Raw genomic sequence first — 12,854 nt, 5'->3', positions numbered from 1 at the left:
CTCACTATTTTATAAGAAAACCTGTCTCACAATTGGACAGATTTTGATGAGCAAGGTCTTCCTTCTATTGATTCAAAATTTCCTTCCTGTAACTTCTGGGCCTTGGAGCAACAATGCGTAAATCTAGTTCCTGTTCTGAATTATGAACTTTGAAATACTTGAAGACATCTAAAATATTGCTCTTTAGTGTTTTTAACTTTAGAGTAAACATCCCAAATACTTCTAGCTGTTATTCACTTATTTCTTCTTTTATACCCTCATCTTCCTACTGGATTATCACTGGACACACTACAGTTAGAAAACATATGTTCTCTAGGGAAAAGTGGAATTAAGTCATATTTTTAATTATGGATTTAATTACACTTGTGCCATAAAGCTACTAAATGATCCACTTTTGTAAATCAACTATGCATACAATTATGTACTATATAATTACCAATATCAGCATCTGCTATTAATTGTAAAATGCAAAAACAGATTATTCTGATAATGAACTTCTTAATTGGCCGGAAGTCTGTGTCTAAAGAATATCTTATAACTGAGAATACCAGCTAGCTAGTGAAGGTCTTTTGAACAAAATACGAAAATATTCAAAATAATCTAGGCTACCAATTTGCACATGCATAATAGTGTGGCTTCTTTCAACAATTATAGACATCTTGAAAGTAAAGTATACTGTTATAAAGTACTATTAGTGAAAATAATTCAAGCTAAAGTACTAAAAATGAATTTTGTGTTTTCCAAGGAAAAGATTTTAAATGTTAAACTGAATATTTTTCATCTGAATAAAATGAAAAGACTTGTATGAAACTGATGTCTTCCCAAACTTATGTTTTGTCAGCCTTGTGATCTCAGTCATAGCTATAATCACATCATCAGAACTGATCACTAAAGCAGAAATTATATTACGTTGTGCAGCACAGTAATTTTCCATATTGACTTGCTACTTCTGAAAGCCAACAGATGGTTTGAGTTCACATTAGGAAAGTTGATGGCTTCAATTCACATGTCTACACATATCTATACTGCAATCACCTATTTTATTAATGCCTAACAGTAAGTTAAAATGTATTTGAATATCCATAATTACATTTTCATTGTATGCTATGTCAAAAATATTGAATGCTGTTTTCTGTTTTATGGCATGAACATGATTTTGCCGCATCTGTTAATTGAGCATCCTATTATAGACTAGCCAATGTAGTACTGGCTTTCACCTACAGCAAAAGATCTCGCATAATCACTAAGGCACCTAGAAACATTGACGCAAGAATGTTTTGGTCTATTAATTCTACCTTATGTATGCCTTCTCACTGAAGCCAAATGTTACTACCTACAATACATTCAAAATGATGATATCCAAATATAATGCTTCTGTGGCGTATGAATGAAAATAAGTATTTTGATTATATTTTAAAGTAAAGGAGCTGAGTTATTCAGTTATTTTAATAATTCTTATTATGAATTAGATTTTGTCTTCCCAAAATTCATGTTTAAATCCTAACCTCTGTACCTCAGAATGTAATCTTATTTGGAAATAAGGTTGTTGCAAATGTAATGAAATTAAGATGAAGTCATATTTGAGAAAGATGGGCTCCAACGTGAGTTGGTGTTCTTATGAAAAGAGGAAATCTGGAAACAGACATCTATGAGGAGAATCTCACATGGAGATGAAGGCACAGATCAGAGTGGTAATGTTTGTATGAGAGAAATGATAGAAAAGTTGCCTGCAAATCACTAGAAGGGAGAGGCTTGCAACATTCTTCCTCACAATTTTTTGAGGGAACCAACACTGCAGGTGTACTGATTTTGAATTTTTTAACCTCCAGAACTGTAAGACAATAAATCTCTGCTGTTGAAACTACTCAGCTTGTAGTACTTTGTAACAGCAGCCCTAGCAAACTAGCACAATTCTGAAACTCTTAAAAAATATTTGATACTCTTCTTTGGGGCATGCCTTCAGAACATGGCATGGCATCTTGAATATTCTTTTTTTTTTTTTTTTTTTGGTACCGGGGATCGAACTCAGGTCCTTGTGCTTGCACAGCAGGTGGCGAAACCACTGAGCTAAATTCCCAGCCCTTGAATATTCTTAAATGTGGCATGCTGTTGTCATTTCCAGTGAATTTTTCTGATAGCCAAAAGTTACTCACGTCTAAGACATGAGCATTACAGATCACATGGGTAGGTAATATAACATTTTTTACCTAGTTAAATATAGCATACTAATTAATAAATATAAATTGACCATATATATCTTTACCTGGCAGACAATCTAAAAATGTTTTGCATGATAGTGTTTCTTGGGAAAATAGTATAATCTCCCAAAGTAATTATACTGAAATATGTAAAAATGCATGTATTATAAATTCTGATGTGTTTCATTTTAAAGTTGCATTCATTGTAGCATATAATAGTATAAATAGTTACTTTATGTTAAGTCAGTGCTTTATGCTACCCAGGTATATGAGCAGAGATACATCTGGGGACTGATCCCAGGCCCTCAGCTTAAGCAGTTTCCCTTCCATCTGATTTATATTTTGAGTTTTCATTCTTGACCAAGACTGCCCAATAAAACTTTCTGTAACGATGAAAATGTCCCATATTTGCATTTTCCAGCGCAAGATCTCTAGTTACAAGAGACTGCTAGCCAATAGAAATGTAGCTAGTGCAACCGATGAAGTGAAATTTTAATTTAATTGAATTTTAGTAGAAATAACCACACAGATTGGCTATTACACTGAACAGTGCAATTTTAGATTTTAATTTGAAAATAGGATTCCACTGTTAACAGTGTGAAACTCTCCACCGAAAATGAAGGACTAGGAAAACTTTTTCTAATAAAGAGTAACTGATGATTCAGATAAATTCTTCCAGAACACACAAATATGCTGACTGTCTTGGTACATTCTAGTGAATACAAATCTTCACCAGTAAACTAAAACCGACATCGCTAGTTATCAGCCAGCAGGGGGCGTGGAAGAGTAGCACGTAGTATTTTCTCTGGAGAGTTTTTCTTCCTCTACATCTAGGGAGGCCCCAGAATTCATACCCTGATCAGGAACTCCACACTCTGCTTTCTAAATAGCTAGAGTCAGGTACATAAGATGCTTTGTTTTCAAAAGATCCCCAGGAATTGGTAACAGAACTTGGTTCCAGATAGTAAAGCTCATAACCAATTAATTATAAAACCTAGTCTTTTCCAAAGATTTTTATATTGGGTTTTAACTTTATCCTATTTCTCCTCTATCACACAAAAAAAGGACTTTTGGATTTACATAGAAAAGAAAAATTTCATTGGCATATTGTTGATTCTTCGAAGTTCTTTTAAGAAAAGTTTTGTTCCTGGTAAGTTAACGGCAAAAGCCTCACCTCTTGATAAAGGTCACTGAGATCTTCCTGGTGGGCCTGTTTGGAACATCCTGGAAATTCCCTAACACAGCAGGAATCTGGAGGCCAGTCCATCTCTGTCATTTCCAGCCAGTCAGTAAAATACACGACTCCACAACACTTAAACTGAAAAAGAATTATTAGTCAGGCTAAGAAATTACAATTTTTTTTAACTTATGAGAGATTAAACATTAGATTTCTTAAATTTTTGTTCTCAGAGCTAAACTCACTTCTGTCATCACCTTATGATATATGTACATTCTATGTTGATATTGGCTAACCAATATCAAAAACTAACCACTCCATAATGGAACAATTCTGAACAATAATGCCCATAGCACATAAATACAAGTCAGATATAACTGAGTCTCAGTCCCATCTAAGAGCCTTTAGAGTTGGTCATAGAGTGACAGATTTAACACACACCCTAACAAACCCAATAGCTCAAATTTTAACTTTACTATTAATCTCTGGCCACTAGAGAACAGTAAATCAATCCATTTGGAAATTACCTAGTTACTAGCTTAATTGCTCAACAAATTCAAATATCATATTAAAAGTTTCCATAATCTACGTAGAAAGATTTGTTGACCAAAGGCCATATCACAAAAATTCCTTAACCAATCAAACTGCCAAAATCTTTGAGATATAAACATAGCTTTGTGCAATGAATTTTCATTCAACAGGTGATGTTCCTGAAATAAATGACCATATTCTATCATCATAATCTCATAAAAAATAATGTGCCTTTACCTTGAGTGAAGTCAGATTTAGGAAAAAGTATATTTTTGTTCTTAAATTACACTTAAGACAGTTGTATGCTTTTTTGTCTCATTTTAACAAAGAAGCAAAAACTTTCTCTAACATAGGTTTAGAAACAAAAAGATATGTACAGATTAGATTCAGAACAAATTAACTATTCTGAAAAATTTTTTGCCTTGGATAAAAGAGAAGTATCCTTCTATACAGTCAAAAGGCGAGGAATATGGGCAGTCATTGAGGAAAAACTGCCAAGAGTGACTTGGTATGCAAATTATGTAGCCTAAGAGATTAATTTGTGTTCAAGATTAACACTGCATAATAAAATACCACAATCCACTATTTCAAGGTTTAGCTACAATCAACTTTGAAGAATACTGAACATTTCATGCAAGAAACACATACTAAAATTTATTTTGAAATTTTTGTCTTGTGTTAAAAAGAAAAAAATCATCTTGAGTATTATAAATGATGAATACTAAAATCTGAGTAATACTATAATTATGAGAAGCTTCTAAAATATTTTTAGCATTTTCCTTTTATAAACTTGTCCTAACAGCCATGGAAATACCATAAACATCACAAACTGAGTCCCATTCTAAAAGCCATGAGTACAATATAAGCATCATAGCTTGAGTCAACATAATTTGTCATCACATATTTTACACAATTAATTGAGTATCCTTAAAAAAATACAGATAGTACAAAGATTTCACTTTCTAAAAATCCTAAACTACTGCATTTCCAAGTCTGTCTTTCCAAATCCTCACACTCAGAGAAAGCCCATTTCTCTCATTTCCTGATAACATGAGTGCTTTTCACATTGATGACAGAAAGGGAGTTCTTGGAACACTCGGACTCTATCCACAATGGAACAGCCCGTTTATCTGGCTTTGTCAGGAAATGAGGTGCTCCACAGAAATGACTTTTCCAAATAAATTAAACATATTATGTTTAGTAACAGTTTTTTTTATTTTAATAAGGCACTGAAATATTTTCTTTTATGTAGTTGTTTTTCTTGCTAGAAAGAATTTAGTGAATTTATATTGAAACTTTTTCTGAAAACTCTCCTTTAGATACTTTAGATACATTTCATGCTACATCAACATCAACACTATGTAGGTTATGGTCGACATCTCCTGGTCATTTTTCTGTCTCCTTTAATACTGCACTGTAAAAAGCTCTACTCTTGCCAACACTGTTTCCAGCTCTCATAAATATCATATAGTCACCATTTTATGGATGAATAAACTGAGGTCCTGAATGGGTCAACTAACTTCCTAAGGTTACAGGCCAGCAAACAGAAAATGCTATTTACTCCAAAGCCTGTGATCCAACCACTAAGTTAAAAAATAAGCACATTTAAAAAAATTAGTTTTTAAAAAGGCATTTAATAAATGGCACTAGGACTTAAGGAAGAGCCAATTAAATTGACACATATGCACAGAATAGCACTGAATGAGGAATCAGAGGAACTGGAACCTCAAAAGTTGACCTTCTGTTCCAATTTATTTTGGAAGAGAGGTGTTATAGGCTGAATTGTGTCCCCTCCACCCAAATTCACAGCCTCCAGGACTTTAGAAAGCAACAGTGCTTTTGTATAGGGTCTTTATAGAGGTACTTAAATAAAAATAAGACCATTAGGGCAGGCCTTAATACAATACAACTGACGTCCTTATACGGAGAAGAAATTTAAACAGACACTTAGAGGGATGACAACAGGAATACACAGGGAGAAGATGGCCAAGGAGAGAAGCATCAGAGAAACCAACACTGCCAACACCTTGATCTTGGACTTCCAGCCTCCAGAACCATGAAAAAATAAATTTGTAATGAGCCACCCAGTCTGTGATACTTTGTGGTGGCAGTCCTAGTAGACGAACATAAAGGGCTTTTACAGCACAGGATGCTCCGAGGTCTCCACCTTTAATGTAAAACAGCTATCTCGCGAAGAAGGGAACATACCTTGTAACAAGTCCAAAGACAACATGCTGTCACTTGGAGTGCTTGCACATTGTCCATCTAGGTGGAGTTCCCGTCAGAAACAAAACAATACAAAACCTCACTTTGTTTTTCACAAAATGGTTCCTATCATAAATTCTAGAAAATGCGGAGCTCTGAGGAGCTATGCAGAACAGTAGCTGAAGACATGACTATAAATTCCCTAATGCCTTACTTATTTTCCCTTTGTGTTGTTTTTAGTATAATTGTACAGTAAACAAACAAAGTCAGGAAGTGTTTAAATAAATAGGAAATCTGTGTTTCATGATAATTTTAACCATCTCAACAACTGTAACACAAATAGCCAGATTTGGAAATTGTCCTGGATATGAACCTTGGCCCAGCACACGACAGAGGAACTGGGAGGGGAGGTGGATATCAGGTAATACACCCATTCTCATATGCTTGACAGCCCAGCACTAACACAGATGAAAGGAAACTGGAATATTTGACTATCTGGGAATGTCACTGCAACCATAAGGAAATGGCTGGGGAGAAGAACTGGGTTTGAAGCAAGATCAATGATTAACTACAAGTCAACAGATTTTAAACATCTAAAGACGGTCTCTGTTTGAGATGGGTGGGTGCAGTACTATATGGTTTGAAAAAAAGGCCAAAAGTCCCTACATTTTAATGTTATCATTAATAACCATAAGCTGAATGATAAATTTATATTCTTAAATTGGATATCACTTAATCTTCTTAACACTCCGAGGAGATAGGTACTTTATTAACCCCATTTAACAAGTGAGGAAACTGAAAGTTAAAGAGGTTAAGTAAATTATAGAAGCGCAAGAGTAAGCAGGACACCTAGAATTTAAGCCAAGGTCTTCCTGCCCATAATGATGTATGTATCGATTGCAAATGTCCAGATGAGAATGATCTTCAAAAATAAAAAACTGTGATTGCAGTGCCATGTGTCTGTGATCCCAGCACTTGGGATATTGAGTCAGGAGAACCACAAGTCTGAGCCCAGCCTTGGTAATTGAGTGAGAACAGAGAAAATGAACAAAACCAAACCTTTGAACATCCATTTGAAAGTGTGGCACTTACTCTATACTCTGTTCTCTAGAAATCGTAGCACTTACCTCTCTCTGAAAAAAATTCCAAGCGTGAGTAAGCCACCGATATCTAGGTAAGCCATAATTTGTCATTCTGGCTTTCAAAGTAACCATATCTGACCACTGTACTGGAACCTAGAGATAAAATACAAAATGTCAACTCACAAACACACACTGAAGAACATACTCACATATTTTAAATTACAATCATTCCTCTACTGACATAAATACTTGGAATATATTATAATTGACAAATGCTATTTAAAATTAATATTTGCTTGTAGTCTAAAGCTCAGATTAGCAAGCTTGACATTTAAAAAATGATATAAAAATCAAGAACCCAAAAAAAATGAAAGAAAAGGGAGAGATGAGTAAATAAGACTCTAATAGAACTCAAGATTAGGAAAATTTTGAAACCTTTTTATGAAAAAATATTATCAAGAAAAATAATATAAAAATTCTTGATCATAGAAATTTTTCAATTTTTTTTTCTGCTGCTGATTTTTTTTTTATTACTTGGACATATTCAACACAAAATAAAATATTCAAACACTGGGCACACAATTTTGGTATCCAGAGAATGGGCTGACTGGGTATACTCTGTTTTCATATGGCTTCAATAAAGTTCAGAGAACTAACCAAAGTCCCAGCCTCCCAGCATAAATCAATGTTATTACAGATTCTTTGAGGCATAAAATAAATGGAAGTGAAACAAATCCTCAAGAAATGTATAACCCAAACCAACATTACTGACAGATTTTATCTAAAGAGGGAATAAAGAATAGGAAATGACATGTATAAACAACAAAAATCATGTGGAAGCAGACAGATGTCAAGTCTCTTCGCTTAGTTAATATAACCATCTTTTTAAAAATTTTACTCTCCAAAATAAATATGGTTTGTTTCTTCATTGTGACCACAATCAATCTGAGACCAAATGTGGCAAGAAAACAGAAGAGACCACTGAGGCTCTGGTACTAACTACTGGGATCTGGCTGTAAAGTAACACATACTGACTGGTTCCTTGCATGGAACTGCTAAGAGCACAAAGCCCAGTCTATGTAAAGCCTGGGTCCTGCAAACCTCGGCAGATAATAAACTTTAATAACACTTTCCATTCACGCTGTTATTAGTGCAGAAGCCATAAAAAATGTGAGCAATTAAAAAAACCCTGCTTTTCACATTTCACTTTTAAACAGCCCTTACTCTATCCTGGTGATGTAATGGGGAGGATTTACACAAGCAAAACATGATGTGTGCCCTCAACTGAATTGGCAGCATGCACTCTGTTAGTGCTCCACACTCAAAAGCCACTTGTGGACTGGCCTACAGTGGAACACAGCATCTAAACGAATATCAATTCCCTTCAATTTACTCAGGTTTCTTAGAATTGTATTAGAGTCCAAAGATCTCCTTTCAAACACCTTACATTCATTCCTTTTAGCCTTGCTATAATGAGATTTACCACATCTATGGCAAATATGTTATACAATCCATTAAAAAGTCCTCAGAAAGTGAACTCATTTCTAAACATCTTGTACTTACCAAACAGAACACAGTCAAAAGGTAAGGTAAGGGGATCAAGAATTTGTTATAAGATTTACTTTCTGTTGCTTGATTGTCAGGGTTATAAATCTATTATTTGAAAACAGAAAAACTTAACAAAGACAACCTAAGCTACTAACACTCAAAATCAGAGTTCCTATGTTTTTCACTTTCCTAAATAAACTTTCTAGGAATGGTGTGAAAAAGTCATCCTCAAAGACAGCAAGACAATTACTATTTTAATGGAAGATTTTATGTTGAAAAAAGGTCTTAATTTTGTATTAATCCAATTAGAACCTTCCTGGACTTTTGAACTTTTCATCAGTTTTCTCTTCTTTCTGAGAGTTAGACACACTGGAAGCCCAGAGTCTACACAGGGATCCTACAGTGAAGGTTCCTGAGCAGCACTGACGTGTAAACTGCAGCGTGCACAGCGTGCTCTAGTCTGAAACCGCCACTTAGCATTCAAAACAGCCTCACAAAACAGTAGCAGATTCACCATAAAATCTTTAACAACCGCATCAGTGCCAGGAATGACTTCAGTTTTATTACACAACTGCCCGATGCACCTATTCTCTCCAAAACAAATATGAAATAATTACCTGTTCTTTTTAAAGGTTCTTGAATTTTAAAATGTTTAAAACTCACTGGAGAACTTGTCTCAGATGCTGACGCCAAGACCCTGCCCTTTCCCCCTGCTTTCCCTCCATTCTGATTTAGCACATCTGGGCTAGAGGCCCAGAATGCACATTATTAATAATCACCCCTCGTAGCTCCTCCTGCAGATGGTCCAAGCACTACATGTTTAAACACCATTTTCCTAAGATGATTCTACAGTGCTTACAGTGGGAAAATATGGCCTGCCTCCACAGAAAGCCGGCATTCCCAGACTTGCAAAAGCCCTCCACCTCACTGGCAATACATGCACTAATTTTCACCACCTACTCAGTATGAGCAAGGGTGAAGTGCAAGGGGCAAACCAAACATGAGGCGAACAATCTTAAGATTAAGAAACTCCTATCCACATTCACTGCAGCATAGCTATGAAAGTTGTTCAAGTGGTTGCAACGGCTGAAATAAAGGAGAAAGAAATGCTGAAGAGGTGCTTTCAAGTAGCCAAATCTCAAATTGTGAGGATGTTTCCAGACTGTAGCAAACATACAGAGACTCTTAAAAACACACTTCTGAAAGTAGAGCATGGAGCAGCATTTGCAAACAGGAGATACAAGCTTCCTGGTCAATGATTTCTGCTGTAATCAGCATCTTACGGGGTTTAAGGAGATGTTCAAGCACTTGTAAAGAAATCATGTTGCATATGCAAATCTTTCCTATTATTAACTCAGAAGGTGGTAAAATTATTTTAAATGATGTACTAGTTTTAATCTATGATATCCATGTTTAAGCAGTCTGTGGAATTAAAGACATATATCATAGTATACCAAATTATGGTTAGGAAATGTGCTTTAAACACAGAAAAGTAAATGTTATTTTTCAAAGTTTTGGATTGTTCATTGTTATTATGTAGTATAAACATTAATTATTAATATTAATGTGTTTAATAAATTAATAATCATGTGTCTAAATTACTCTAAAGCATGTGATGTAAACAGTTGAATTTGATATTGTTTTAGATTGTGATTATATTCCACTTTGAACTCACCATAAGTTCCTGCTCATATGTCCAAACTCCACAAGCCAGTTCTATACAGAAAATGACAAGTAAACTTCCAAAGTACTGTAGAAAAACACAAGTATGCCATCAGTATAGAATCAAAATAAAGTATGGTCATCAGAGACAAATCAAATATTATTCAATCTCATATTTATCTAATGGACAAGAAAACAGAGTCAAGTTCTCAGGGAACAGATGAGGAAAATTTAGCAAACTTAAAAACACCTGCAAATGACATTTAATATTTGCTTAAGTGGGCTATATTTTATTAGTCAGCTCCTGGAACAAGTCTTTCATAAATACCAGTTCTTTCACTAGGCTAAATAAGAATTTACATATTATAGTCTGATAAACTATAACTAAGTTCTCTGAGAAAATGGACCTAGTTTCTTTCAAAGTGGATGAGGCAAGATTAACAAGTTTAGGGTTCTGCCTATTAGAACATTTTAACCCATTCTAGGCAAGGGGCCTTTCTTTGCATTCTTTGAAAAACACAATTTAAAACAAAATCCCAGCTACTAATGAGAACTTAAACTATGTACTATAGTAAGTTTCTATTATGGGATAGTCCTGTAGTTTTACGAAAGAATATCAGAAATACTGAGGAGGCATGGATAGGCAAGTAAATAACAAATTTGAATACAATTTCAAAGCAGAAATGAAGATAAAAATTCAGGACTCCTGTGAAATAGAGAATTACACAAAGTCCTAAATGGGGAGGGGAATGGGAATAAACAGAAGAGAGCATTTTAGGCAAACAAGAAACATGAAAAGTGAGTAGAGGGAGCTGGAAAGTACAGCCAAAGGACAAGGAACAGGAAACACATCTGTCTAGCAGAAAGAGAAATGATACAAGATCAAATCTGAAAAGTAGATTAAAGTCAGATTATAACAAACTTTAAATAATACAGGAATGGATTTTAAATCTATCATGTAGATAATATGGTGATATCTCTCAAAGTTCTGAGTAAGACAAAGATATGATAATCAGATTAAATAATGGCAGGATCTTAATAATGGTTTGGAAGGAAAAGGCTGAGGGGGAGGGTTGAAGATATTACAGAAGTCAGCCAAGAGGAAGCAGGAGGAGAAGACCTCAATTTAGACAGTGGCTTGCAAATAGATAGAAAAGAACAGCTTCCAGAGATTTAACAAAAGAAAACTGACATGACACTGGAGTGGCTGAATTCACAATCTGAGGGGAAAGGATGTATATCCCCAAAGCACAGAAATGGGGAGGGGTAACTAGATTTGTTGAAAGATAAAAATGGTAATTTTATGAGCAACATAGAAATGTATATCCAACTACGGGAAATGTCAGTTTGGAGCTCAGGTACCCAAGGGTGAAAGTCGAAATTATTTTCATGATTAGAACCAAAAACAGCAGCTTTTGGATGAGGCGCTATTTATCAAGCACTTTCATAATTCATTCACTCAAGAAACTTGTTAAATGGGTAAGACTACTCCATTTTACAAAGGAGAAAAATCAAAGCAGAAAGTATATAAGTGGCTCACTCAAGAAGGGCATACTGAGTGTGGAGAGGGCTGGAGAGACCCCTGTAGCAGTGTTGTGAGTGCTCTTCCTTATTATCTCCCTAGCTGTGGCAGTAACTCAACAGAGTCCCATAATAAGAGTGTGAGAAAGAGTGGGCTTTCTGAAAGTTCTCCTCACCAAATCCAGAAGAACTAAAATGGTGCTGAGCTTACAAATCTTCCCCTTCACTTGATGGTGTGGGGTTGGGGTAGAGGTAACCAGGCAGCAATGCTCAATTGTTATCTCCTTCACTGGGAAGAAGGCTCCATTAAGGGCAGGCACGTTATGTTTCTCATCACAGAACATGTATTCAATAAATATTTGTTATATAAAATATTAATGAAAACAAAGTAGAGTAATTTGATAGTAAGTGATGGGGCATTCCCTTGGACTGGATGATTCAAAAAGGTCTCATAAAGGTGATCTGTAAGATGAATCAGTGATCAAAAAAGGAAGGCGATACAGTCAGGATTTTAAACAAAGCAAGCCAGAAAGAAGACACATCAAAGGCAGGGCCATGTTACAGGGTAAGCTAGTTAGTTAAAAACAGTAACTTGAGCACAGAATGGGGTGGGATGGTAGAATAAGTACATGTAAATCCTGAGAGGCAGAAAGAACCACAGCACTGTGGGTCACAGAAAGGATTCTACCTTTTATTGTTAAGTGTAATGGAAATTCACCAGCAGGTAACATGATCTGAGGTACATTACAGAATTAATTCTGGCTATGTTTTGAAAAACCACCTAAGAAAAGTAAAGGTATATCAGCAGTGGTACATGTTTGGGACTCCACCTACTCTGAAGGCTAAGGCAAGAGAAGCCCAGCCTGGGGTAACTTAGAGAGATCTTGTCTCAAAATAAAAAGGGCTGAGGACATAACTCAGTGGTAAAGT

At 35.3% G+C, this 12,854-nt stretch overlaps 1 protein-coding gene across 3 annotated transcripts in view; it reads right to left on the bottom strand.

Annotated features, from left to right (window-relative positions):
* Positions 1 to 12,854, bottom strand: part of Tspan12 (tetraspanin 12) — a 71,237-nt gene that overhangs the window by 18,756 nt on the left and 39,627 nt on the right. For all 3 annotated transcript variants that reach the window (XM_021237607.2, XM_087204448.1, XM_087204449.1), the window contains 3 exons: positions 10,417 to 10,491; positions 7,239 to 7,346; positions 3,373 to 3,516 (listed from right to left, as the gene is read on the bottom strand). In XM_021237607.2, the coding sequence (XP_021093266.1) occupies positions 3,373 to 3,516; positions 7,239 to 7,346; positions 10,417 to 10,491 (327 nt within the window). The remainder of the gene's footprint in view (positions 1 to 3,372; positions 3,517 to 7,238; positions 7,347 to 10,416; positions 10,492 to 12,854) is intronic.

The sequence above is a fragment of the Heterocephalus glaber genome, unplaced genomic scaffold (assembly GCF_053883595.1).
Source record: "Heterocephalus glaber isolate CG9 unplaced genomic scaffold, H.glaber_assembly_v1.0 deba00000546, whole genome shotgun sequence".
Lineage (NCBI taxonomy): Eukaryota > Metazoa > Chordata > Mammalia > Rodentia > Bathyergidae > Heterocephalus > Heterocephalus glaber.
This window is presented reverse-complemented; position numbering and strand designations above follow the sequence as displayed.